The sequence below is a fragment of the Melopsittacus undulatus genome, chromosome 1 (assembly GCF_012275295.1).
Source record: "Melopsittacus undulatus isolate bMelUnd1 chromosome 1, bMelUnd1.mat.Z, whole genome shotgun sequence".
NCBI lineage: Eukaryota > Metazoa > Chordata > Aves > Psittaciformes > Psittaculidae > Melopsittacus > Melopsittacus undulatus.
In genome coordinates this window covers 27,555,059-27,578,618 of record NC_047527.1, presented here as the reverse complement: position 1 = coordinate 27,578,618, position 23,560 = coordinate 27,555,059, and the positions used below count along the sequence as shown (strand labels likewise).

At 37.6% G+C, this 23,560-nt stretch overlaps 1 protein-coding gene across 1 annotated transcript; it reads left to right on the top strand.

Annotated features, from left to right (window-relative positions):
• The first annotated feature begins 202 nt into the window (after positions 1-202).
• Positions 203-21,167, top strand: ATP6V0D2 (ATPase H+ transporting V0 subunit d2). Its single transcript, XM_005150841.3, has 8 exons — positions 203-404; positions 8,848-9,019; positions 10,715-10,893; positions 13,431-13,510; positions 15,379-15,456; positions 18,708-18,884; positions 20,248-20,325; positions 20,859-21,167. The coding sequence occupies exons 1-8, from the start codon at positions 275-277 to the stop codon at positions 21,018-21,020; spliced, it is 1,056 nt and encodes a 351-aa protein (XP_005150898.1). The 5' UTR covers positions 203-274; the 3' UTR covers positions 21,021-21,167.
• The last annotated feature ends 2,393 nt before the right edge of the window (positions 21,168-23,560 follow it).

Genomic DNA, 23,560 nt, shown 5'->3' with positions numbered 1-23,560 from the left:
TCCTTTTTGGCTTCTCTTTCAACAACTGGAGGTTCCTTTTCTAACTCTAGCAGGAGGGAGTTGGTTTTGCTGGCTGGCTGTTGTGTAAGCATCAAGTACACTGGAACTACACTAGGAACAATAAACAGGAAGAAATCAGTTGGTAAAACACAATCATAGGCTGGCAGAAAATCAGTGACTATTTGTCACTCCTCCCAAGGAGGAAGAAAACAGTTAGTGGCAGATACTCAGTACCATCAAGTATCCAGCAGAGAAATTAAATTTCCTTTCCTCCATGCCGGGATACTCAGAGTTTTACTTCAATGTGGACCATGGCTACTTGGAGGGTCTAGTCCGAGGGTTCAAAGCTGGGATCTTGACAAGTGCAGACTATGTCAACTTAGCACAGTGCGAGACGTTAGAAGGTAAGTCTGCTGGTTTGTTTTATTTAGAAAGAAATATGGTTGCTTAGATCTTTGAAAAAGGGAAGGTAAAAGCCTGAATTATTGAGAGCTTATCTGAAAAACCAGAGATGACCCTGATGTCCTTTGAAGAGCTGTTCTCGTATTTAATAGCTTTCCAGATAAATTACCCTAGGATTGCACAGACTGTGATTTGAAAGCAATCCAGATGATGAGGTTTTCCAGTTTACTGATAAGGTTTGGAAATCTCATCCATAGAGTTTGTATGGAGATTGGTAACCTTCTCACAGATTTTAACCATGCTGTAAAACTGTTCAAGCATAGAAGTTTCATATCATTTAGATGGATAAAATAGTTCCCAAAAATCTTACTAAAAGCTTATCATTTGGCTACAAGTTTCTCTAGAAAAGTTATAATTTTAGTACTTTATTACTTCACAAGTTTTTAGGGCAGTGGGGAACAGTCTACTTACCAGGAAAAGAAAACCTGGTAATACATATAAAACTGAAATATTCTCAAGCTTTAAGAAAAAAAAAAAAAAAAAAGCTTATTTCAAGGTGACTTTGCCACCATAATAAAGAGAACACACACTAGTTTCCAAAACAGCCTTCTGTGGCCAAGACTGGTCACAGCCTGATGAGGACAGACTTGTACAAAGAATCATATGACAAGCCTTTAGTCACTCGGCAGGAAAAAAGATGCCACAGGAAAAAAATAGTCATTTTTCTACAGGAACATAAAGTTTCTTTCCCTGACTCCAAAATTAAAGCTATAATTGCACAATGGAATAATTTCTTTACCGTGAAGTTTATCAGATTAATTTGAAAAAGGAACAAGAAGAAACAATAAGTTCACTCTGGTTTAAGCACTGGTTGTTTTGTGTATGCAGTGATGGATTTTGGGAAATTAGAAGTTCAGAACTTGATGATTCCCATATACAGCAGAGTTTTGAGGAGGCCTAAACTATTAACATAATCACAACATAAGTCTGGAGAGGTTGCTTGCGATTCATCTGGCAGACTAAAATGACTACATTGAAATAGATACAGGTGGGTATTTAGCTGCTAGCAGGATAAAGTTCCTCTCAGAGTGAAACATTGTCAATACAGTTAATGAGATCTAGATATTTCAACTGACCAAGTGCCTGTACCTACTTCAGCTGATAAGTCAGAGAGCTGTGTCAGCTCCCCATTTCATACAATGGCAGTTTAGACACAGAAACACATGCAGACACTTACTTTGAGAACTGAAATTTATTGCTTATGTCAGCTAGACAAAATCAACAGCTTCTGTAGCCTATTTATACCAGAAGTTTTGATCTATGAAATGTAAAGACTCTTGATATTGCATTTGATTGTTCAAGTCAGAAAGTCCTGCTCCATGAGTTCACAGACTTCAGAAGAAGCTAATAGAGCTTCAAACATCTCTAAAAGATGCAAAGGACAGAATGATGGAATTATTAAACCTTGCTCTTAGAATCAGAATCATAGAATAGTTAGGGTTGGAAAGGACCTTAAGATCATCTAGTTCCAACACCCCTGCCATGGGAGGGACACCATATCACCCAAGGCTTCATTCAACCTGGTCTTGAACACTGCCAGGGATGGAGCATTCACTACCTCCCTGGGCAACCCATTCCAGTACCTCACCACCCTAACAGTAAAGAATTTCTTCCTTATATCCAATCTAAACCTCTGCTGTTTAAGTTTCAAGCTGTTACCCCTTGTCCTATCACTACAGTCCCTAATGAATAGTCCCTCTCCAGCATCCCTGCAGGCCCCCTTCAGGTACTCTTACTCCATTTGTTTGTGCAGAGGAGCTCAACAAATTATGTCATCAAAACCTCCATGAAGAAAAAAAAAAAATCCTGATAAAATCCTTGTTACTTCTGAATAAGATGAAAGTGTACAGGTTTAAATACTTTCTAAACACGACAAGAAAAAAATAAATTTTTCCTTATCCTTCCCAGAAAACTGCTCACTTAAGCTAGGTTAAGAATAGTTAAGAAAAATTGTCTAAATTTTACATCATGATGTGAGGAAGTTATTTACAACCACAAAGTAGTTTTTAAACATTTCTGAGATATATAAACCTTCAACATTATTAAGAGCTGCAATAGATGGACAGTTCAAAATAGAGAGATAAAACACTTTTGTAAGTAAGATTTATGGTAGAAAAAATAATGACTTTTCTATATTTGAACCTTCTGTTTCTAAAGTTCATTCAATTTTAGAATGCAAATTATTTCAGCAACTGAAGCAGCAGCCTTCATCAATCCACCTACACTCACACCTCTACTACCCACAATCACTTTCCTTTTTCTCTATTCAGCTACATTCCTTTCTCTATTGTAACACTTCCTAACTCTTTTACACAGCTACCAGATTACCACCACTTATATACCAAATGTATTATTTATAATCAAAATATCAGAAGTATTGGATTTGTACACAAGACTAAAGACACCTACCTCTCTAAACATACAGGATGCTGTAACACTGAATTTGTACCATGAGCATACAGTTCAGCAAAAGCAAAGACCTTTAAAGTAAAAAATCATAGAATCGTAGAATAGTTAGGATTGGAAAGGACCTCAAGATCATCTAGTTCCAACACCCCTGCCATGGGCAGGGACAACTCACATTAAACCATGTCACCCAAGGCTTTGTCCAGTCTGGCCTTGAACACTGCCAGGCATGGGCATTCACAGTTTCATTGAGCAACCCATTCCTGCATCTCAGCACCATAACTGGAAAGAACTTCTTCCTTATATCCAGTCTAAACTTTCCCTGTCTAAGTTTCAACCCGTTACCTCTTGTCCTATCACTACAGTCCCTAATGAATAGTCCCTCTCCAGCATCCCTATGGGCCCCCTTCAGATACTGGAAGGCTGCTATGAGGTCTCCACGCAGCCTTCTCTTCTCCAGGCTGAACAGCCCCAACTTTCTCAGACTGTCTTCATACAAGAGGTGCTCAAGTCCTCTGATCATCCTCATGGCCCTCCTCTGGACTTGTTCTAACAGTTTCATGTCCTTTTTATGTTGAGGACACCAGAACTGCACACAATACTCCAGGTGAAGTCTGACAAGAGCAGGGTAGAGGGGCCTTTGACCTGCTGGTCACGCTCCTTTTGATGCAGTTCAGAATATAGTTGGCTTTCTGGGCTGCGAGCACACACTGAAGCCTGCTCATGTTCAGTTTCTCATCAATCAACATCCCCAAGTCCTTCTCCACAGGGCTGCTCTGAATCTCTTCTCTGCCCAGCCTGCAGCTGTGCCTGGGACTGCTCCGACCCAGGTGTAGGACCTTGCACCTGGCTTGGTTGAACTTCACAAGGTTGGCATCAGCCCACCTCACAAGAGTGTCAAGGTCCCTCTGGATGGCATTCCTTCCCTCCAGCATATCAATTGAACCACACAGCTTGGTGTCATCAGCAACTTGCTGAGGGCACACTCAATCCCACTGTCCATGTTGCTGTCAAAGATGTTGAACAAGACCGGTCCCAACACCGATCCCTGAGGGACACCACTCATTACTGGTCTCCAGCCAGACATTGTGCCATTGATCACAATTCTTTGTGCGCTACCATTCAGGTAATTCTTTATCCACCGAGTGGTCCATCTATCAAATTTGTGTCTCCAACTCAGAGACAAGGATGTCATGTGTGACAGTGTCGAGCACTCTGCACAAGTCCAAGTCGATGACATCCACTGCTCTACCCTTGTCCATCAGTTCCATAGCCCCATCATAAAAGGCCACCAAATTGGTCAGGCAGGATTTCCCCTAAGTGAAGCCATGCTGGCTGTCACCAAGCATCTTGTTGTTTCTCATGTGCCTTAGCATTCCTTCCAGGAGAATCTGCTCCCAGATTTTGCCAGGCACAGAGGTGAGACTGACTGGTCTGTAGTTCCCTGGAGCTTTATGCATAGAACTGAAAGATTCAGTATGCGAATTTGTACTGCAGTACTATTGTGCTTATCTAATAGTACTTTCAGTTCATGTCATGTACATTAAAAGGTAATAAATTTACCCTATTCTGCATTCTGCTACATAGCACCACACCACAAAAACTGTCCTAAGTTAAAAATATTATAAATATGCTAAAACAAGCAGAAACAAAACCACCACCACCACCCCCTGCAACGTAACTCATAAACAGAATCAAAAAGATCTTTTAATTTCAAAGTGGTTTTGATATCTGTAGAGGGGAAACCATAATGTCAGTACAGAACCACAAGAAATCTGTAGGTTAGTGCTTTACATATATTGATCATCACAAACTGTTAACAGTGAGACAGAAAGAAAAAAGGAGGCTGTGAACTGACTTATGATACCACCATGTTCTCTCAATTCAGGACCAGTTGGAGCAAAGTCTTAAGGTTAATTCAGACATCCTTGTAGCCTTGTTTGAATTATTATAATTTCCATGGAAGTACCCTGCTGCAGTGCTGGCTTGAAACCTCTGCAACATGGCAGGCTAATAGCTTGGCCTTATTCCCTCTGGCGAATGGGATCCCCAGAGGAACCCTGATGACAGTCTTTGGAGTAGGATATAGGGGTGTTAAATTCTTTTCTTGCTTCCTTGTGTGATGGAAAGACTGCTGCTTTCTAGAAGGGAAACTTGGTCACAGAAGGACAAGCAGCTCAGCTCTGTTTCCACCAACATCACTGAAATAAGTTCACTTAACTCACCAGAGCCAGGACAGATCAGCACACAGTGGCTGAAACAACCATAACTGAAAATGTGGTAGTGGGAGTCAGACAAGATATACGTGCTTGGTGCCAAGAGACCAGGTTCACACTTTCTGTTCTTTCTATACTCCTTTCTGATCAGCATCATGTTAAATTAGTCTGACTTTGTGCATTAATTCCCTTTAGATAAACTGTTAGTTGTGCTTGGTCACTGTTCAATTGTGAGTAAAATCATGTGACTTTACTAAATGATGTGACATTATTTGAAAGTCATATATTTCCTACATATGATTTTCCTACATATAATTTTACGAGGAAATACACAATGCAGATGGATGATAATAATACTGACAGCTGAAATAGAGGAATTTTCTTTCCTAGTGATCCTGTGGACATGCTCAAAAGCCCAGAGTCTTGTGTAGGTCTCCAAGAGCCTCTGAGCAAAGGAGCAGCTAGCATCACTAAAAAGTTTTGGTGGATGGGAATATCTGAAGCCCATGTAATGCTCAGCAACCTACTTCTGCCAGGTCATCAGTTCACATTACTTTTACAAGTGTCTGAGTGTGTTAAATCCTCAGGTCTTATTATAAATACCAACAGCAAAAGGGCAGACTATAATTTAAGACCAGCAGAGCAGACTGAGCTGCACTGAGCTCTGTCATGGTGTGAACTCTGATTATGACATTACTGACTGATATTATATGGTATTGGAGCTTGTGGACAACTATTTTCTTCTGTTGTTTTGGCCAAGGCCAGCAGATAGGGTTTAATTTTGTTTCTTTCATACAGCATGCATGCTGGTGTTTATTAAATCAGTTAGAAGAAAGACTTTTATGAAGCAGAGTGTGGAACTGACAGAGTCCTAAACTGAATGATCCGAGCACAATATTTCCTACTTAGCTTTTGAGAGCCAGGCAAAGCTAATTAGTGTTACAGCCAATATTTTTCATGTCTTACATTAGGGCATGGTTTCTGAAGCCACTCGGTCAACCAAAGTACTGAGGAAGGTAACACAGTCTTGCCAAACTACTCTCAGTCAGCAATTTTGGTTTCTCTTCATCCCATGATGATGACAAATACACTTTGAAATAGTCAATGCTTGGGACTGATATTTGGGTTTTGCTGTCTGCTTTAGGTATCTGAAAACCTCTTTGTGTTCAAAATGCATTTACAGAATATAACTCAAGGTAAACATTAATGGTTAGTTTGAAAAGGAATTGAGGAAAGCTGGAATTCAGCTCTCTGCATGTACTGATGCAGTATTATTTGATTCCACCATATGACAAGTATTTTTAATTTCATTGCAATAAAGAGATAGTAAAAATAATCAGTTTTCACAGTAAGTGTAGCTGTGATATAAAATATTAGTGATTTTAAAAAAAAGATGGTCTTACAAATTTAGGATCATTTTGGGGCATAATTCTGTATTTCTATTTATCTCTTGATCTTGCTTACCTTTCTTTCTTTCCTAAATTGTGTACATTCATCTTTTTACCTTTTTTTTTAAATAGCATAAGTTCAGTCTATTTCAGGAACTTCTACAGAAATGCTAACAAATCCTGAGTGCTAGCTGAGTAAGGCTATCACATCCAAGAATCTGTTGACACGATTTGATATGGATTTGATATGGATTTGATGGATGGACTATTTTGTAGATAAGGTATTGGCTGGGTGACCACCAGTGGGTAGTGGACAATGGCTCTGAGAGACAGGGTGCCTTCCAGGGGAACCTGGACAGGCTCAAAAAGTAGCTCCTGTGAACCTCATGGGGTTCAATAAGGCCAAGTGCAAGGTCCTTCTCCTGGGTTAGGGCAACCCTCGGTATCAACACATGCTGGGGGATGAAGGGACTAAGAGTACCCCTGAGGAGGACTTCGGGGTATTGGTGGATGAAAAGCTGGACATAAGCTGAAAGGGTGGACTTGCAGCCCAGAAAGCCAGCCGTATCCTGGGCTGTGCCAAAAGGACCATGGCCAGTGGGTAAAGGGAAGTGATTACTATTTGACTGCTCTGATGAGACCCCACCTAGAGTACTTTGTCCATCTCTGGAATCCTCAGTATAGGAAAAATATGGACTTATTGGAAGAGCACAAAAATGATCAGGGGTATGGAACACTTCTATGAGGTGGCTTGAGAGAGTTGGGGTTGTTCAGCCTGGAGAAGGTTCCAGAAAGATCTTATTGTGGCCTTTCAATATTTACAGAGGACTTATAAGAATGATGTCTGATAAGAAAGTCTGTCCAATAGAAGAGGGGGTAATGGTTTTAAATTAAAAGAGGGGAGAATCAAGCTATATAGAAAGATGATGTTTTTTATGGTAAGTCAAACACTGACACAGGCTGCCTAGGGAGGTGGGAAATATTCAAGGTCATGTTGGACAGGGCTCTGAGCAACCTGATCTAGTTGAAGAGGTCCCTGCTCATTGCAAAGGTGGGTGGAGTAGATGACCTTAAAGGACCCTTCCAATCTAAACCACTGGATGATTCTGTAACTAGAAAAGTGAGTTCAAGTGGCAACTAACCTGCATAGAAAACTCTGAGGGTTCTCTATCTCAGTAAGGCAGAGTAAGGCAGAAGTTTGAGTTTGCAGTAGCTCTTGCTTTACATCTCAATGTCAGCAACCTTACTGCATGTTAAGAAAGAATATATATGGGGAAATAGGAAAGAGTAGCTATGATACTGATAACTGCACACCTTGCCAACTGCATATTAACTTCCCTTATTTCAGTCAGTGGCAGTGCTGCTGTCTTTTTCCCTAAATATCCAGGTTTCACCTGGAAATCTAAACCTTGTGAATGCCCAAACCATATAACATTACCCAAATCTATAATTTACAGTAGTTTTAATATAGCATTTGAACATAGTTATGCAATGTAGCGGGGGCTTTTCTAAAAATAAATGTTACACTGCTTTGAACCCTAAGAACCAATTCAAATTCTTATTTTTGCTTCATGGTGGAAAATGGCTAGAGGAGGAAATGTGTCAAATGAATTCTTTGATATTATGAAAGTGTCTTTCAACTTTGTTGCCCAAGCAACATATTTTCCTGTTACCAGGGTCAGAAGCTCAGACAGAATATGACACGATAACCCAAATGTCTGGAATAACTTCATAGGATCTGGTAGTTGCAGCCATAAATCAAACAAAGCCAAACTAGAAATGCCACAAGAGTGTAACTCTGCCGTTTCAAGTGCTTCAGTGCAGAAGCCATTTGGAGCCCAGAATCTGAGCCAGGCAAGATGTGTTCTCTCTTCTTCTTCAGGCAGCCTGACAATATAAGCTTGTAATATTAACTGAGATTTAAATGTTTCATATGAAAAATCAAGACCGTAACAAAATTAAAAGATAATTCCTATTGATGCGTAAAAGAGCACAGGAGTGCAGGAGACAACTGATGTATTATAATGGTGCAAATCATTGATCAAACCTGACTGGGAAAGGGCTAGGGACAGAAGTAACTAACACTGTACCTATTGTGGCTGGAAATGAAAGCTGCTGATGAAACTTCAGACAAAGGCACAAGTTATTTGTGCTGTCCTGTGGTATGCAGTAACTCTTACTGGTAGAAGGAAGTACAAAAATGGATTAATTATGCATTTACTCTATAAATGTATGCCCAAATCTTGTTGATAAACAGGTGCTTAATCTGAAAGTATAATGTTAGAAATTAACACTTAAAAAGGGTTTTTTTATGTTGTTCGTAGGCAATAATAATGACAGTTTATTCTCATGGTCTTCTCTGAACCTAATTCCAGATCTGAAATTACATCTGCAGACTACAGACTATGGCAACTTCTTGGCTAATGAAACTGGCCCTCTCACTGTTTCCACCATCGATGACAAACTGAAAGCAAAGCTACTTGCAGAATTTCATTACTTCAGAAACCATGCTTTTGAACCACTTGCCACATTTCTGAATTTTATTACGTAAGTAGTATTACCACATAGCTCACCACACAGACTCAAAGACTACAGTTACCAGTTAAAACAGTGTAAATGTATTGTACTGGAATTTCCATCAAATTTCAGAAATAGCAAAATCACTCTGACACTGCAATATTTACATACCTTATTTGCTAATATAAGTTCTGAAAAGATATACATATGAAGACCTGTTGATATTGCAAATACTTATTTTAAAGAACACAAGCAGATTTTTTTCTGTGTTCAGTGGCAGGAGGAGTGATAGAGATTGAGAAAAATGGTTTTAATTTTCAAACATCATTTAAGTCGGAGACCTTGCAAAACTGAAGTTTGTAGGGGTGACTCCTGCAAGATTAACAGTTTCACGATATACATGGTAGTGGTTTAATTCCCAGGCACATGACAAATTAAGACTTTTTTGAAAGGGTAAAGACGACACATCATACACCTACCATACATTGCATACACCTACCATACTTTTCATACCATCTGAACATTAAAAAAAGTTGTGTCTTGCAAGATACTAAGATCCAACTACCTTTATTAAAGTACAAGTGCCATTTGATGCCAGATGAATAGAAAGTTCTGGTCTCAATACAGTCATAAACAAATAAAACTTGTAAATGAATGGTTTAACCAACTTTAGAAAAATAGATCTAACAGTCTACCAGCATGGATTAGTGAAATATCAGCAGGATATATTAGCTCAGTGATGCTCACTTCCCTTATCTTATCTTTTTAATATATTATAACAAGAACACTAGACCGGTCAGTCTGCTTTCAAGGAGGATTTGTATCATAACAGCAAAATGAAACACCATTATTCTTTTTCCTTTTTGTTTTTTCTTTTTTTTTTTGTGTCAAGTGTAGCTGAGCACTTTTAGGCTCATATATCAACAGGATCTTAGAGACTGTCCTCAGAGAGCTGTGACCAGTAGGCATACAATGTTTACAATTTGCTTCAGGAAAATGAAAGTGAAAATAGGAAAGTTATGGCAGCTCTTTTCTCACACTGACTGACATGCATGTATACATGCATAGGCACAAACTCTGCACACTGTTGGTTTTTTGAATAATGGAGACACTAGTTTAAGATATTTAACACAATTATTAAATCACTGATCTGCACTTCAGCAGATCCTTAAGCACCCTCACAGGTTTTGTGTGAGATCATATTAATTCTTATGTCTCTAGCTGCGTTCAGAATCAACAACACAAACTGAAGACTAGCATCCTTGTTCTAAGCATCCAAGGGAATAGCTTTCCCATTTCTAAGTCACTGACAAATTTGTCATTGACCTCTCCAACAATAAAACTAATAAGAAGCTGATAGAAAACTTAGCAATAAAGAAGAAATCTGTGAGAACCTGTTCTCAGTTTCCTCATGGGAGGATGTTTATTGCTGAGTGAGAAGAAAGCCCCAAGATTGGTCACCCTGCATGAACTCAGCAGTTTTAGTTCTGAGATTTCCCTGCATTTCTCTGTCCAGATGATCTATAGGAAACACCAAAATCCCAAACTTGAGAAGCTGCTAGCTCGGGTGATTTGCATTTTGATACATAGTGAACTTACAAACCTGCAAGTACTGTGCTTGTTTCTAACTTCAGTATTTTTGCTACTTTTCGAAACTCTTGGTTTTGTACTTTTTCAAAGGGAAATTAATTTTAAAGATACATTTCCTTTTTCTTTCAAATACAGATACAGCTATATGATTGACAACATAATCCTTTTAATAACTGGCACATTACATCAGCGGCCCATAGCTGAACTGGTTCCCAAGTGCCATCCACTGGGGAGCTTTGAGCAAATGGAAGCAGTCAGCATTGCCTCAAACCCCACTGAGTTGTTCAATGCAATTTTGGTCGACACACCGTTAGGTAAGAGCACTAAAATATTTCTTATTTGCTTCTTGAAACTACTCATCCTATATTCTTAATGACATCTCAGATGAAGTAACGTTTTCAACTGGATATGCTGTGTTTCAGTAACATAGAACACAAATGTGGATCAAGCAGTTCTAAAGTGGCATTCAAGACATTTTCTATTAACATTTATTAACAGGTATCAACCTTAGGTAGCAGACACAAAGAAGTGCAATGAATATCTTTTATAGCCAAAGCAGCCACTGATTTAGAGCATCTAGATTTTTATTTCAACACCTGCATTTATAACTCAAAAATGGCAGACAGTTACTAACAGATATTAGATGGTGCGGTAGAACCTAGATTCCCTCTTGGGATTTGGGCATGATTCAAACACAAAGAAATTACTACTTTAAAGAACTAATCTAAAAGCAAAACAGAGTTAAGGTTGGGAATGTTAATTCTGAAACTGGGGTGAAACTGCTCAGTGTGGTGCAGCACCCAGCACAATCCAAAATTAACAAGCTGTGGGGCAGTGCTGGGAAAGGTACCAAGAATAAGATGGAACTGGCTAGATTTAACATGTATGAAATCACTGTGTGCCCTCACCTTAAGTACTTTTGGGTTCTGTTTTGTCAGGAAGGCATGGTAGGTTGGCCCCACAATGTGGGGACAAAATGGGGAAAAAGGAGCTTGTAGGTTGAGATCTCCTACAAAATACTACTGCAGGCAAAACAGACTCAACTTGGGCAAAATTAACCTGATTTATTGTTGATTAATACATGTAGAATTAATTATTGATCCAGGCATTATGAAACAAACAGAAAAGATACATTTACACACTTAGGGAAAACATCTTTCCTCCTTCCTTTGCTACTCCTTCTCCAGGCTCCTCTCCTCTGCCTCCTTGTTATCATTGCAGGTTACACTCCATCCCTTTGGAGAGGCAATGAGTGGCACAAGGAGCAGGGGGAGTTTGCAGTCAGTACATGGCAGTATCTCTTTGCCCCTTCTTCCTCCTTACACTTACCCTCTGTTCCAGCATGGGCTCTCCTTGGCTGCAGCTCTTGTCAGGAGTACTCCAGCACAGGTCCTTCACAGGCAGCAAGGCCATGGAACTCCTCCTTCTTCTTTTTCTTTGACCCTGGTGTTCCCTCTGCAGTTTCTCTCTTTTTTTTCTTTTTCTTTTTTTTTCCCCACCTCTTTTTACATCCTGCATTTTCTTCCTTATGTAAGCCCTTAAGAGGCACCACCCACTAGGCTGAGGGCTCAGCTGTGCCCTATGGTGGGTCCATTGGAACTGTCTGGAATTGGTTATGTCCAGCACAGGACAGATCCAGCCTCCTCACAGAGGCTGCCCTGCAGCACCTGCTGCCAGCATCCCATAAAGTGAAATCAGAGGAGGTACAGAGCACGGCAGCTAAATGAATCAGAGGACAGCACTGCTGTGTGCAGACAGACTAAAAAGGCTGGACTCAGTTTGGTGAGATACGAAAGTTCTGAGGGCAGTGATTTGACCACAGTGAGCTATGAACTGTTGCTTACCAAATCCTTTAGAAGACGAAATCCCAGCAGAAAACTGGTTATACAAAACACTTTTTACACAGCTGAAAGTAGATTTCCAGATTTTTTAATGATTTTCTTCGTTTTTTTGTCTAAACAAATTTTTAAAATCAGAGAGTAGTATCAGATCATTAAAAGATGGGATGAATTCAAGGGCAATTTATCTATAAAGATACGGTAAAACGCACTGTCAAACCTACATCCTCTAATGTTGTTCATCCAAAACCTGGATGCTGGAACAGTAGGAAGAGAGAAGACCACAAATCACAGCCGGGCTCAGGTGCTCTAAATACCATCTTCCATTGACACTGTTTGAGACAACACGCTGCCATGCAGCACTGATCTGTCCCACTGGCACAACTTAGAAGCAGTAAGGGATTGTCATGCTTTTGTCGGTTATGAATACAGTATTTTTATGCAGTCCAACCGTGCAAACGAACTTCACCATCTATCTCCCTGTTCAAAAAGCTTTCTCTCTAGCTAGCTCTTCAGAGGACCTGGAAGCAGAGATGGTCAAGGTCAAGGCTTCTGCCCCTTACTGGTTACAACCTATTTCCTTTCTCTACAGACACACCCAAAGAGGAAAAGGAAAAATGGGAAAGAGGATTCTCCTTACCAATTGCAGAATGGATGCATGATTTAAGATAAAACTTATCTTTCATGTTCCTCCCTAGAAAATCTCCCAATGCCCAGACCATACACTTCAGAGAGATTAGGGATTTCGTTAGCATTTTCCATCTGATTTGCTCTGGAGATGTGGGCTCTGGCTGCAGCACTGATTGAGTACCCTCACACCAGATTCTCATTAAAAAAGGGGGGGGGGATAAGAAGATAAGGGGAAAAGTAAGAGGATTTCTCTTCCTCTCTGCTGTATCAGTCTTATACAATAGAAACCTCAGATCCTTACACACTGGTGAATGACAATAGACAAGAGATTCATATTAACAGCATGTAGATTTATACTGCAATATAATAAACTCTGCTTTCAGCTGCTTTCTTTCAAGACTGCTTGTCTGAAAATGACCTGGATGAAATGAACATTGAAATAATGCGCAACAAACTGTACAAGGCAAGTTCTTGCAACATAACAATAATATTTTGGGCTTTTCAAAGTGTCTCAGAAGAGGAGATGAGTATCATTAATCTTGTTTTATGGATGGGGAAATAGAAGCATAGTGAGATGAAGCAAGCTGTCTAAGGTCACCTGGCTGATGACAAGTCCAAGAATCAAATCCAGCTCTTGTCATTTCTATGGCACTGTTTAGAGTGTTTTCAAATTTTAGATCTGCATCCAAATTCTAATTTAATACCTCATTAAAGAAAATGCTATAGATGTCAGGCTAATATCCAGAACCATTTGTTTACAAATACCTTGGTTATCCACCAAATGCCAGAGAAGTGTTAGCTCCTAAGTGAACCTAGACAGGCTTTTGGCTAACATTGATTTTTATTTGTAAAAGGCAGGCATGATTTGAAAAGGTCTGATTGCTTTGAGTCTACTTTTTTTTTTTTTTTTTTTTTTTTTAACCTAAGGGTTTTGTATAATATTCTTCCTTTTTAAATTATCTTTGGCACTGCTACAGAACACTGCTGTAAAGATATGCATCTAACATGTACCGTGCGTTTTCAGTGTACTTTACAAATGTTAGCACACAGGTCAATACTCGTAGGATGGTCTCTTTAAAGGCTACCCATATTTCATTCTGCTGTTGGTTCATTCCAGCACATTCTCTCCAAATTATTTTGTTATCTTACTTTCACAATGGATATCCCAGACTGCAGGAAGTATTCTTACAGTGATCTGATTGCAGTAGGAGGAAAGAAAAAAATTCTTCTGTTTGTCTTACAAATGATATTTATAAATTCCCAAGCCAGTATTTGATTCTTAAATATTCTGCTACTTTCTCTCATTCAAAACAACATCATTTATGCCCAACTATTTGAATTCTTTCATGGTACTATTAAAATAGATGCTCTTTTTCCATTTGATAACATATAAATTTGATTCTTATATCCTGGGTGGATGACCATACATTTACACTTAATAATTTTTTTTTCTTCTCACTCTTCTAAGTATCAGGAGGATCATTCTTCAAACACTTCTAAATTATTAATATAGCCTTTCTCCTCTGCTTCATCTGTCAGTGTGATCAGTTATGTTTCAGCTCTACTATCAGATAGCCCTATACTGAACCTAATGCATAATCCCATGCAGCAGATTCCCCTTGAGATGTCCCTATTTAAAATTCACTTAATTGCACAGTTAGTGACAGCTTCTTTTAACAAGATTGTGTGAAGTTGTAGCAAATTCATTTTGGTAACATAAATGTTTGATAAGACAGTATTTTGGGGGCTGGGGGGGTGCGGCAGGGGGTACAGCATCTTTGAGATATTCAGGATCCTTCCTGACAGGTATTTTGAAATGGGTATGACGGCCAGAATCCTTAATAGACCAGAGGGCTCTGCAGACCCGTATTACAGAAGCTTTCTCTATTGTTCCATCCTAATCCAGGGTTTAGGGTAGAGTAGTAGAGATTAGTTTTAGCATCCTCACAGTGCTGGCCCAACGGCTATGGCTTATTCCCAAATCCCCTCCTCCACAGTATAAATGCAGGGTTTCCTTCAGCCATCTGCTTATTATACAGTGGAAGTTCAATGGAGCTTGAGTGTTTCTTCTTTAGAGAGCAAAGAAAACATATTTGTCCTTCAACAATTTTTGAAAAAATTTGAACCCATATTGTAATAACAAGACATCTGCATTTCAATATTTGAACTTTAAAACCAGCAAGTTAATTAAGCACATACTTGAATTTAAATTCATAGGTAAAATTATCAGATTTAATTGAAATATATAAAAATTAGGTTCATGACTATGTGCTGTGCTGTTCCAGGTCTTAAGTAGAATCTAAAATATTTCTCTTCTTCTTTCATGTATAGTCTTATCTTGAGGCATTTTATAAATTTTGTGAAAAACAAGGTGGTTCTACAGCAGAAATAATGAGACCTATTCTTGAGGTAAGAAAAATTCAGTCTTTGTACATGAAAGTACTCCACGGTTCTTTGATTATGAGGTTACTTTGTTTTTCCTGTTCTTTCTGTTTCCATTTGCAATGTTATTGGTCAAATGTTTGATTCTCCTCTGAATAAAAACTGTTTTTCTAAGATGTATTGGAGATTTTATTCTAGGATTACTTTTATTTCATGACTAGAGGTGCAGCTATTCCATTACCAGAGAGGAGTTGGCCTCAGTTAATATTTTTCTGTAACAGAGAGCAGAACAGAATAAATTTTTCACTAAACTCAAACTGTTGCCCCTTAGCATTTCTCTGTGTTATGCAGAAAAACTAAAAGCACACACACACACAAAATAATAATTATTATTACATCTCATAGCTCAAAATTGAATTTGAGATAGCTGAGGTCTGACATTATTGTATGTTTATTAATCAATAATCTTTCAGCTTCATGGCACTATTATGTTTGTTTACTTTCCTATTAAAACTAACAGTTGAAGTTATAGCTGGATGACCTTTGAAACTACTGTCATACAGAAAAGTCCAACATTCCATGTTTTATTTTTGTCTCTACTCAGGATAGTTTTTTTATCTTCTATGACATACAGAATTCTTAACATCCTCCTACCCAAATCATACCTTCAGCAAAGTGAACGATACAGTTGTATCTGTTACTGTACTAAAAGATGCAGAAATTCTGAAAAGTTCCTAATATTGAGTTCTCAGCCTTCATTTCTTTATTTCCACCCTCTCCCACCCCCCCCCCCCCCCCGTGGGTTTTATCACACATGGTTAGAGAGGCAGATCACACATTTGCACCCAGGAGTCTTTTTTTTTTTTTAATAAGCAAAAGTGAAGAAAATTCCCTGCACTCTGATGACATCATACTAAAAGTTTGCATTATAAGGGACAGATCATACTCCTGGGAACTCTATCCTGAAGGAAGAATGAGCCTAAATTATATCTGACGAAACCAGGGGATTGCAGTTTCATTTTGTATTTAACCAGGTCATAATGTTTCAGTTTATATTCTAACAATAATATTCTTAATCAAGTTAAACTGACCAGAAATTAAGAATTTTGAATATTCTTTTTTGAAAAAATCAAGATAAAGAGATTGGCTGTGGAGATAAAGACATTCTTCCACTGTTGATTCAAGATTTTTCAGAAAGTTCATTTTTAGCTAGAAATTAATGATGAGAGTAGATTACTTATCAACTTTAGTTTAAGAATGTTGTAAAACAGTTTGGCCTATGATAAGCTTCTTTAAAATCCTTACCTATCTTAATCATCCAGGAGGATAAACTTTTTGAAAATTATTTCTTTTTCTATAACATTTTAATAGTGTGAAGACTCAGATGCAGCAGATTGCTAATGGCTGTATTCACATAAAGCCAAAGTTTAATTATTCAAAAGAATGCTTGCTATTTATTTTGTAATCTTATATCTAACACTACCAACCTGACCCTGTAAGGATGAGGCTGAGGTATTTAGCTCCCAAATGCCTTGACCACCACTCACGATGCCAACCTTCCACACTGAAAGTACTGATGATCTCTCTTGTACCATGGAAGAGTGGGGAACATGCACCATGTTGCATGTTTAACCCTGAATGTGCAAGAAACTGCAGAACCCCATGCCAATTCTCAAGTAGCCAACATGCTATTTCAGTTTCCCATATGGAAACTAGAGTACTTAGGAAGTGGTCATCCTTTGACTCCACCTCTACCTCCAGCAATCGAATATCCCAAGTCACAAAGTAATTGCCTCATGGCCTTACTCACTACAGAGAACTTCATATGCCAGTAGTTTGATGAACTGACATATCTGTATGGATGGGACTGATCCAGCAAATTTTCTCAAACTGTGAGTCACCAGAAGTACACCCGAAACCTGCCAGCATTAGTTGCAATTGCATTTGAGAATGCTTTTTTTCCCAGCAAATTACAAATCTAACAGCTAAATTCTACATGGCTTTAACAAGCTGAAAAAGCCAAAGCATTTGTCCTTCCAAACAATTTCACTGGGGCTGATATGCCTGTTCATATTAATAAGGCAAGTGAAATTTGACCCTGTTATTCATTAGCTAGAAATCCTTTCAAGCATGCTTATTTTCTTCTCATTATTTCTCTATTGTTTACTCATTTTCCTTACTCTGAAGTCAGTGCCAGGGGGCAGCTGGGTCCCTGTTACAGTGTGTTCCAGTACACTGGAGTACGATCTATGAATATGTGCTTAACTGCTGAAGCTGTAGAACTGTGTTGCAACTGCAGTTGGTCGTCTTATGCAACAGAAAAGAGGACCTTTCTGCTTAAAACAGATCAGAATTTTAAGGCATGAGAAATTTTGCAAGCTGCCTAAAATGTGGATATACTGTATATGCTTCCTTTGAAGATCTTTCTGCACAGTTGGCAAGGGCTCTGCTGTTCTTACAACATGAAAGTAGGTAATACAGAAATAAAACTGTAGTAAATTTTGATTTCAGAAGAATAGATTTAGACAGAACTGAGTGAGACTCTTTTTATTTATCATTATATTTTTAATTCATACTCTAACAATGACAAATGAAATTTTGCCTTGTACGAAAGAACAACCTGAGATCTAGACAACAGAATGACTTTCAGTCTACTGCTGCAGGGAAAATACAGATACTAAAGGCATCTAAAGCTGGGAGAAGAATACAGCCTCTGATACTATGGGTTAAAAATTAACTTGTATTTGAAACACTTGAAAGCTTTAACTTGGCAAGTAAACAGCACCCTCCACAGTATTAAACTATCATTTTAAATATGTGCATTCAGAAACTTTTTTTTTTTTTCCAGAATTTCCTTTCAGCCTTTACTCTCAACAGCACTTTGAGTTACCACAGAACAGTACTACTGATTCTTGGTACTTTCCTGTATTATTTGTAAGAGTTTTATTTCATAACTTCAGAAGGGTGTGTGAGGAGATTTTCTGTTGTCAACATCTGGGTAACTAGACTGGGAAATAAGGAAGTAGCAGAGATTATATTTTCAGTGAACACGATAAAAGCTGTGCTTGCAAAACACTATTCGGTTTTCTAGTTAAAATTTAACATTTATTTGCAAGTAAGGATTTACAATTTTTAATATAAGGTATGTTTCTAATGCTCTGAAGTATACTTTTTTTAAAAGTTTCCATAGTTTAGCTTACTGATTCCCCCTATATCCCACCTTAATTTAGAGTGAGATCTCTAATAACACCTCTTTGTTCTTTGTTTTGCATATCAAGTTTGAGGCAGACAGACGTGCCTTTATCATCACCATTAATTCATTTGGCACTGAGCTAAGTAAAGATGATCGAGAGAAGCTGTATCCAACCTGTGGAAAACTGCATCCAGAAGGCTTGCACCTGCTGGCCAATGCAGATGACTACGAGCAAGTGAAGTGTGTTGCAGATTACTATGCAGTATGTAATCTAATTTCTTAGAACAAAAAGCCAAAATACAAACACTTAACATGTTTTGACGTCTGCAAAGTTTCAGAGTATTCACATAACTTAAAAGCATATTTGAGAGAGAAAAAAAAACAATGAAGGTAACAATGATCCTATAAAGACATATATGGAATCAAAGGCCTTTGATATAAAGACATAAGAGATACTATCACCTTAGTGTGATACAAAGTTCTACTTACAGTGATGTTTAAATAAGACCAAACCACATTCTAGTAAACAAAATGTTTCCTATTTCATTAACCTTCTCCAAACTGAGTTTTAATTCACAGCTCCTACTTCCGAGATTTTGAAGCAAATGCATAAGTCATTTTAAAGTGAGCTGACCAAACAATTCATGTCACAGATCAGTGCAAACCTCTTTTATTGCTAGGGTACTGTAACAAATGCCTTTCTGAAAAGTTTTCTCTAAATCATTGATTAGAAGAAGTAGATGAAGTTGTTAATATTGATGCAACTAGCGCCGTTACTGAAGATTAATCAATATGCAACACTGAATTAACTGTGATACTCTGAGTACCTATATTACTTAAGCTACTTCCATGTAAGTACAAAAAACAAAATTATATCTTTTCCCACAAAAGAAACAAAGCTAGAGGTGCACATTTGTTGCTGTGTGTAAGCAGAATGTTAGAAGCATTTCACCATGTCAATGTGGTAACGGAGAAAGTCTATTAATGTGATGGTGGGATACATACATGAATTTGGGAACCATAGTACTAGACCTCTACTGTACTGCAACTTTATAGGAAAAACTAAACAAATGCACAGAAAAGCAAGTTACACAGAAATATAACACATAAGAAATGAAAGTCAAATTTATCTGTGCAGAATATTCCAGGATGATGTATCAGACTAATGGATTTAGATACACTATTAACACATAAAACAAATCCAGCTGGCTACTGGAAATAAAATGAGTAGCCATGTAAGGATCAGAGTTCAGGTTTTTGGCTCCATTTACAGCTCTGGCTCTGACAGATAGTATTTGTACAAGAAGTTCAGTGCTCTCTGTCCAAGAGAGTGAAAGGTCATATGTCATTCTACAATATGTCAAGTCTCTTTTAGTACCACCAGTAAATTACTTTAAGTTATAGGAAATGACGGTAAGAAATACAAGAACAAACATGATCTTTTTTTCTTTTGCTGACTATATGCTTTTAACTTTTGATTTATGTAGAACTGTAATCTGTGCATGAGTTCTTCTATACAGGAAGATTACATAATGTAGATTAATTGATAAAGTAATGTAAGGTATCCGTGCTGCACAGAACGCAAAAGTACCTCATTTCCACTGTGTGGTTGTTTATGCTTTTAGGAATACAAGGCTGTGTTTGAACGTGTAGGGAGTAGCACTGGAGAAAAGACACTGGAAGATGCATTTTTTGAACATGAGGTAAGAGCTTCTAACCTTAAAATACCAAAATGAAAGTTACCTGGATTACCATTCAAAACAAGAATGAGGACCCAGGCTTTTGATTCTACTATACCACATCATTCACCTTTATATTCAAGAACTCAGTATTTCTATGGCTGTTAAACAACTGGCTGAATCATAATAGAAGGATTTTACCTTTTTAAATAAAATAAATCCCAGGACTTTCTTCTGAAGACTAGTTATAGATCTGTCAACCCAGATGGCCTCTCCAAAAGCCATCTTGTATAAACTGCTTCAAATTTCTTTTGAAGAGTCTACTGAAACAGGTATTTCACCATTCTTTCACTTACCTATAATGTTGCTGTAGTCTATTACCAAAATTAATCCACAGATGACATTTCAGTTATATTTATATTCAAGACACTCCTAAATCTAATCATGGTTGCAAAGCTACATAGAAATCCTGATCATAAAAGCTACCATAGAAAAATCACATTTGCCTTCTTTAATATTTAATATTTATCATAACACTTGTTTCAACTTTTCCACAGGTAAAGCTGAATGTGCTTGCATTCAACAACCAGTTTCATTTTGGAGTATTTTATGCCTATGTAAAGTTAAAGGAACAAGAATGTAGGAATATTGTATGGATTGCTGAATGCATTTCTCAGAGGCACAGAACCAAAATTAACAACTACATTCCAATTTTCTAAATTTGAGAATTGATAACCCTACAATGCTTGAGAACATGCATTATTTCACAGAGAAGAAGAAAAATCTTATTTCAGAAGTTAACTGTTAGCAGATGTTTTAAATTATATTAATGATTTTCCTTTGCAGTTTTTGCCAGTAGATTTGTTTCCCACTATCCTATTTTAATTTAACTGATCAATAAAAGCTTCCTGTAAGGTCTTACATACATATTGTTTCTATTTTGTGGAAGTCAGCTTTACATCAATGATGTCTGAAAAGCTTTTTAATGGCTTAATTTTTAATTAAATGTTTTATCAAAGGGCCAGCTAAACCACTACTTCTATCATACACTTAGGGCCTTCACAGCATACAAGACTGTGCAACAAACTTAAAACACAAATAGGACAGAAACTTTAGAGTTACCCTGATATTTCCCCTATGGTATCTCTCAAGAAAGAGCTTTCTGAACCTTTCTAACTGTGACACTTTCTTCAGCTCAATGTAAATAAGTAAATTCATGAAAATGTTTTCACTTATTTCTTGATGGTCACATGAGGAACACCATTAGTCTCAAACAATTGGTGTCTGATCTACTCCACAGCAATACAAATACCTCCTTCAGGAACACCAAAGGCACTGTCTTCATGTATGCACTGGGAAACATTATGAACATGAATGAAAATACCAGCCAAGTCTGTATCAGTTTTACATCAGACACAAACAACTCCACCTCTAAGCTATTTGAGGACCTGGCTAAGATAGGTAACTAAAAATACAGCAAACAGTTGAAGCCAGATTGTAGCAGGACAAGATTAATTCTGCTGAAGAAAAAGGAAGGATTTTGAAAGCTGTATCAACATTTCACCTTCCTGTTCCCTCCAAAAAATCTGCCCTTTTATCTTTGAAATGGGCCATACTTTTATTTTCTGCATGACTCTAGTTTCAGGCTGAACAGCAAATCTCAATCTTCAGCTGACTATGTTGCCAGTAATATGATACAGAAATAAAATAAATTTCCTGCTGAGTAGACAGAATAATAAAACATATCTGATATCAACATAGAATTATGGAAAACATTCAGGCATCATGGTTTTAAGAACTGAGATAAAATATATCGCTATAACATACACATGTGCATATGCATACATACATAAAAAAATAGAAAAAGTTACCATTTTTATAGCTAAACTCACACTTCTTAAATTGGAAATATAGCCAAAGGGTTATATCCCATACTGATTTAATAGAGAATTGAGAAGATTTTTAATATTTTGCTTTATGGTGAATCACAGAGAATCTTAAACTATTACTTTAAAAAATACTTTTCATAGTTTCCTTTAGAAATAATTTACTAGGAATTTAGAAAAATTGACTTGAAAGAAATGAGCACATATGAAAACAATACAAATCATATTTCTATATTGAGGCTTCTTTGTTTAATAGATGTTGTACTTCAGAAGTAAATAAAAGATCAACAACAAGCTGAAATGTAAGATTTGTGGATTGCAATTTAATTTTGTCATGTGTAGTTGTTTCCTTGCACTACTTTTATTATCTTGCATTTCTTAATTTGTACTTCCCATTCTAGTCTGTGACCAGCACTTTCCAGTTCACACTTATATCACAAACTATTTCACAAATTGCAATGAATACAGCTATATTGTCTCAAATTTGCATCTTTCTGTAATTTTTAGTAACATAATTAAAAAAAATTGTTGTGAGCAGGAAAATAACAAAGTTAACTGGTCTGGGGCACAGAAACTGAATTCATAGAATTCAGCAGAGTGCATGACTACTTCTGCACTGATAAATCAAACCTCCTTACTTGCACAAAACAAACCAGCTGGCTTTCTGCCAAGAATTTTCTGAAGTGATTTGAAGGGGAAAGAATCTGCTCTCCACCCTAAACCATTCTGTGCCAGGGAAGATATGCAGCTGCTATGGCTACAGTCTGTGGATACTGTCAGCTCAGAAAGAAATGAGCAGGAACAGAAGCGTACATGACTGTGCTGTCAGCAGAACTGGTCTTTAGACTGTGAAAAGGATAGCATCAGTGTTGATTGATGCTTTTTTGAAAACAAATTTCTAGATATTTTCTAAGTAAGGAATAGGATGTACTAGGCATCGATTATATTCAAGAATAAGCAAAAGAAGCAACAGACTAAGAAAGGAAAGTCCTCAAACAACTAATTTTTCTAGAAATACTAGAATTCATATTACTCTCTTGTTAGCAAATTAGTCTTTATGCTGGTGTGTATATATAGATAGATACACAAATACAGTAAAAAAAAGATCTCTAACAATATCTTACAGTGGAAGTCCAGATCACAGATTCTCTACTATGAGCATCATTAACTTCTTAATGTTGAATTGTAGGATAAGGGAACATGAGGCAATGAGCTACTTTTCTTGTTCTTCCTCATACCTCTCAAATAGCAGGAAATTGTGTTGACACTCTTAAATACCTAAGGCTATCCAGACAAATTTGTTCAGTGTGATCATGCTAACTATGCCCCTTTGCCTGTGTCTTCAGGGAGAGATGAATAAGTTTCTGGTGAAC